Genomic DNA, 6,373 nt, shown 5'->3' on the forward strand with positions numbered 1-6,373 from the left:
AGGCTCCATGCCCAATGTGGGGCTTGACTCATGACAATCAAGAGTCACATGCTCTACCAACTAAGCCAGCCAGGCACCCCTGCATGCTGAATTTAAAGAATGAAAGTTCATGAAGTCCACTTCCAGAATGCTGGTGTGAGGAACCCTGTGGACCAGTTTCCCACTGAAACAACAATAACTGCCAAATAAAGTATTAAAATTGTTTTTCAAGTCTCTGAAATTGCCCTAAAAGCATACAGCAAATCAAGAAACGTATACTCAAGAAAAATCTACTAAATCTCAGTGAGAACAGTGTAAGCCCTTAGCACATGAGCTAAGACCTATTTGTTCTCTCCCTCACTGCAATTCAGCTTCACAGAAGCTCCACTCCAGGCTGGTAACCAAGAAACTGAGGTCCCCTCTCCCTTTAGCTCTTCATCACCAGGAAGAGCAGTTCTTCAGCATTTCTTATCCCCTTCAAGTTGAATAGGCTAAATATCTGATCGGTGTATCCAAGAGTTTAGGGACTTCTTTCCCCAACCCAGCCCCTACCCAGAGACTCTATCCCTGGTACAACAGGCCCTGATCATCCTATCCTGTTTTAAGCCTGAAGGTAGGGTGCAAGTCTCATGCTTAGAGAGGCAAGCAGAGATCAGAGGCTACCAACTACTCCCAATAACTAGTCTCAACAAATATACCTGCCTTAAATTAACTGGACAAGACTATGAAGCAACTAAAAGCTAGATGTGATACCCAATGAGGCAGACAAGAGAAAAATTAGGTAAAGAAACAGTCAAAGATAGCCCAGCTAGTCATCTCAAGTAAAGGTGCACATACCCAAGACTATAACCTCTGAGGTGTGTGTCATTACAGGCTTCACAGGGGAAACAGACTTTACCAAAATACTCCACTAAACAAATTTAGGTCACTAAACAAATGAACAAGCAAACAATCCACTGAGAGAAGGAGGTCAATCAAATTCCAGAGTTGCTATCATACATTACCTAAAATGTCCAGATATCAACAAAATTCATGACAAAACAACAACAAAACAACACAATTCAAAAATAGCCAAAAGACTTGAGTAGACATTTCTCCAAAAAGATGCACAAATGGCTAATAAGCACATGAACAGATGCTCAACATTGCTAAACATTAGGGAAACACAAATCAAACCCATATCACTTCACATCCACTAAAGTGACTACTATTCACAAAAACAAAACAAGTGTTGGTAAGGATGTGGATAAACTGGAAACCATGTGCACTGCTGGTGAAAATGGAAAATGGTGCAGCCACAGTGGAAAAGGGATTACATATAGGATCACCATATGATCCAGCAATTCCCCTTCAGGGTATATACCCAAAAGAACTGAAAGTGGGGACTTAAACACATATTTATTTGTACATCATGTTCATACCAGCATTATTCACAGTAGACAAAAGGTGGAAACAACAAGTATTCTACAGCAGATGAATGAACAAATGGACAGACAAAATACAATGGACACGGTCCTTTTTGCTATACACGAAAAAGCAGCAAACGGTACAAGAACGATTGTTATTCAACCTTAAAGAGGAATGAAATTCTGATACATGCTACAGCACAGATGAACCTGAGAGACAGTATGTTAACTGAAACAGCCAGTCAAAAAATAACAAATATTTTATAAGTGAACTTAACATGAGGTACTGAGAGTAGTCACCTCCATAGAAACAGAATGTGATAGGGGCTGGGAGTGAGAACGGGGGGTTCCTGTTAAATGGGTACAGTGTTTCCGAAGGAGATTATGAAAAAGTTCTAGAGATGAATATTGATGATGTTTAACACAACATGAATGCCTTTAACACAGCCAAACTATACAATTAAAAATGGTTAAAATAGTAAATTTTATGGCATGCATATTTTACAACAATAAAAAAATAAATGGAGCAACAGAGGCCTGAAAATGTTAAGCCCATGACTCCCTATCATCTTGAGATATAAACTAAGTCAAGAGCTTCCAGCATTATGAATCATAAACCAGAACGTCCATGGTAGGAGTGCCTGGAGCCTCCACAATATCTGCAGTCCATCCTACAATGACACTATTGCCATCTAGTGGTCCTTGAGCCCTAGACCTTTGGGGTCTCCTGTAACCTAGGTGCTATTCAACTTCAAGAGGAGATGCTGGGTCAAGTCACTCTCCAGGCAGTGCTTCTTGATGGGAAAACTGTTATTTCTGTCTTTTTTTTTTTGGTGTTTAAATGTACTAAGAAGATGGGTATAGGGACCATTCTACAGAGATTCTGTGCCTTTTTGCTCTTGATAGTTTGTCTTCATCTTTTTCCTTGTAGGTCTCTTAGGGGTTAAGTAGTATCAAGAGGAAGCAAGGCAAAGTTTTCTTGTTTATTCTGCATGCTGGGAATGAGGAACATTTTAGGTTCATGAATAACTTATTGTATATTTGTATTATAATTAAAGATAAAATATTCTTGCTCCATTTGTTACACATGAAACAGAAGGAAAGAACACAAGGTAAACTATAATTAAGTGCTTGAATGATGTTGGTTTCTATTAGGTGTAAAAGTTCAAAGAAAAAAATGCTGTGTGATGGCATGATCATGTAATAATAAAAATAAGAACCCCCGCTCCCTAAATACAAGACATACAAAAAAGCCAGGAGAATGTGACCTACATTACATACACTATACAAACAGGGAAAATGCAGGCAACTAAAACTGCCTGTAAGAGAGCCTAATTTCAGACTTCACAAAAATCTCAAACCATACATTAAAAATATGTTCAAGTTACTAACTGGAATTAAGATAAAAACTTAAAAAAATATGTTCAAATAAGTAAAGAAGCCATGCTTAAAGAAGTAAAGAAGGTATGTGTAAATACAACTTCTCATCAAATAGAGAGTATTAATGAAGAGATAGAAATGACTTAAAAAAAAAACAAACCCAAACTGAAATTCTGGAATTAAAAAGCACAATACTGGAATGAAAAAAGAAATCAATAGCAAATTTGAATATTCTCGGCAAAAGAAAGATTTAGTGAATTTGAACATAGATTGATAAAGACTGTACATTCTGAAGGGGGGAAAAGCATAAAGAAAAATAAACAGAACCTTAGAAAAATGTGAAACAACATTAAGTACATCAACACAGTCATAATGTTACTACCAGAAGGAGAGTAGAGAGGAAGTAGAAGAAAAAACATTCAAGGAAAAAAAGGCTGAAATTTACGAAACATGATGAAAATTCAAGAAGCTCAACAAACTCCAGGAGTTCCACACACAAGTCACATTGGTAAAAATGCTCAAAGATGAAGAAAAATTTTAAGAGAAGCAATAGAAAAATGAATGATAATACGCAAGACAATCTCAGTAAATTAACAACTGATTTCTTAGCAAATTTTAATTACAATTTTTAAAAAATGTTTAATTACAAAACACAAATTTGTTTCCCTTTCTCACCTTAACTGATTTGAAAAGCTATGGGACATATGTGCACAGAACTGTTGTTGGATTTATAATACATAGAATTGTAATATATTTAACAATAACAGCATAAAGGATGTGGGTGTGATCAAAGTTTTACTGAGTAAGGACATGGTAACTTAATAACTTGAATGCCGTAAGAACAAATAAAGAGAACAAAGAATGGTAAATAAAAAGGTTAACATATCGATGGGGTGCCTTGGTGGCTCAGTTGGTTGAGTGTCTGACTCTTGATTTCAGCACAGGTCATGAGCTTGGAGCTTAAGATTCTCTCTCTGTCTCCCTCTTTCCCTCTCCCCCAGCTCTCTCTCTCTCTCTCTCTCTAATAATAAAAATAAAAATAATTAAAAAAATTTTTAAATGGTTAACACATTAAACTCTATAAATCTATATTTGCTTTTCTTTATTTTGGAAACTTCTTTAAGGACATAAAATTATATAAAGCTTGCATTACTTTAATTATGTATTGCAACAATATATTGTTGGGTTTGTAACATAAAAACAATAACACAAATAAAAGAAGCAGCAATATACAAGCAAGGCTTCTATATCTAATTAGAATTAAATTAGCGTAAGTCTAAAGTAGATTTCTTAAAAAAATTTTTTTTTTAATGTTCATTTATTTTTGAGAGAGAGAGACAAAGCGTGAGCGGGAGGGGCAGAGAGAGAGGGAGACACAGAATCAGAAGCAGACTCCTGGCTCTGAGCTGTCAGCACAGAGCCCAACTCAGGGCTGAAACTCACAAACCATGAGACCATAACCCGAGCCAAAGTCAGCCACTTAACTGACTGAGCCACCCAGGTGCCCCTAAAGTAGATTTTCTAAGTTAAGACGTATATGGTAAGTTTAGAGCAACCACTAAAAAAATAATGCAAAAATACATTGACAGGGAAAATATCAGGAGGATGAGATTCAAGTGGTAAAACAGGAGGATCCTGAGCTCCCCTCCTCCCATGCACACCAAAACTACAGCTACCTATAGAACAACTCTCTAGGAGAACTACCTTAAGACTAACAGAATAGTTATTCTGCAACTAAAAATATAATGAAAAAGCCATATAGAGATGGGTAAGAGGGGCAGAGAGTCTAGTAGGAACTCATGCCCCCAGAGTAACAAACCAAAAGCAGAGGGATATCACAAAATGGAGGTTATCTCTCAGGAGCAAGGGGATCAAGCCCCACATCCGGCATCCCTACCCTGAGGACCTGCACTGAGTAGATGAGCCCATATAAAATCTGACTTTGAAAATCAGCCCAGCTTAACTCGGGAAGGACCAAAGGGCTACAGGATATTAAGACTCCAATCTTAAAGAGCCAGAGCACTATACCACTCACTCCATGACTCAGCATAGAGCCAGAAGTTTGAAAAGTAATTGGACCATGCATGAAGGAGATTATTTGACTAATTTTAGGGTATCCGCTAGAGGGGCTGGGATCTATAAGAACTTTCTCCAGGAACGGAAGTGGTGGTACAATTTTTATTATTCTCCTTCTAACTAGCTGACCTGGTGCTGGTGGGTACCATTTCTGGTAACTTCCATGCACCTTGCTAGCACCACTCTCCCCACCCTGGGGACTCACCCCACCTACCCTGCCCACCCAAGCAGGCACACTTCCCAAGTGGCTTCCACCTAACTGCCATCCCCACAGCAGCTGGTGGGAAGCATCAGCTGAAACCACACCTTCCTCTAGGGACTCCCACAGGGCAGAAGGGAAGGAGGAGCATCCTTGCCCACCAGCACACTCACAACAGTAGTGGCCTGGTTTCACAGTCAACCACACCAGGGGCCAGTCAAGCCCACCAGTGCGCCCACAGCAGTCACGGCTCAGCCATGATAGGAGGACATATGAAACCCACAGAGGCGACATCCCTGGAGCATGTAGTTCTGATAACCAGGGGGGATGGTGCTTCTGGGCCCCAAAGGAGACCCTGTATATAAGGCCCCTCTTTCAAGAACAGAAGACATAGTTGATCTACTTAATGCAAAGAAATAAACACAGAGAGTTAGACAAAATGAGGAGACAGAGGAACATGGTCCAAATGAAAGAATAAGACAAAACCTCAAAAAAGAACTAAATGAAATGTAGATCAGCAAGCTACCTGACAAATGGTTCAAAATAATAGTCATAAAGATGCTCACCAAATTTGGGAGAAGAGTGAATGATCTCAGGGACAACTTCAACAAAAGAGAAAATATTAAAAAGTTCAATCAGAGCTAAAGAATACAATAACAAATAAAAGACATACTAAACAGAATCAACACCAGATTACATAATACAGAAGAACAAATCAGGAATCTGGAAGAGAGGGTAGAGGAATTCAGCCAAGCAGAACAGCAAAAAGGAAGGAAGGAAGGATTTTAAAAGATACTTTAGGGAACCCCTGGGAAAGCATCAAACACACTAACAATTGCATTACAAAGGTCCAAGAAGGAGAAGAGAGAGAAAAAAAAGGCAAAAAAGTTATTTGAATGAAAACATAGCTGGAAACATTCCTAATCTGGGAAAAGAAACAAACATCCAGGTCGAGGAAGTAAAGAGAGTCCCAAAAAAGATGAGCCCAAAGATGTTCATATAAAGACACATAATAATTAGAATATAAGAAATTAAAAACAAACTCTTAAAAGCAGCAAGGAAAAAGCAATTAGTTACATGCAAGGGAACCACTGTAAGTCTGTCAGCTGATTTGCAGCAGAAACATTGCAGACCATAAAGGAGTACAATGAAATATTCAAAGTGCTTAAAAAAAAAAAAAAAACTATTGAGAATACCCTACCTGGCAAGGTTATCATTCAGAATTGAGGGAGAAATACAGAGTTTTGGAATCAAAAGTTAAAGAAGTTCATTACCACTAAATCAGCCTTATAAGAAATGTTGAAGTAAATTCTTTAAGTGAGAAAGAAAAGGC

General features: G+C 38.2%; 1 protein-coding gene across 1 annotated transcript in view; it reads right to left on the bottom strand.

Annotated features, from left to right (window-relative positions):
* The window catches only part of NIPA1 (NIPA magnesium transporter 1), a 54,047-nt gene extending 48,713 nt beyond the window's left edge, over positions 1–5,334 (bottom strand). Inside the window, exon 1 of the mRNA XM_049614146.1 lies at positions 5,056–5,334. Coding sequence (XP_049470103.1) covers positions 5,056–5,334 — 279 coding nt within the window. The remainder of the gene's footprint in view (positions 1–5,055) is intronic.
* Positions 5,335–6,373: the final 1,039 nt, after the last annotated feature.

The sequence above is a fragment of the Panthera uncia genome (genome assembly GCF_023721935.1).
Source record: "Panthera uncia isolate 11264 chromosome B3 unlocalized genomic scaffold, Puncia_PCG_1.0 HiC_scaffold_1, whole genome shotgun sequence".
Taxonomy (NCBI): Eukaryota; Metazoa; Chordata; class Mammalia; order Carnivora; family Felidae; genus Panthera; species Panthera uncia.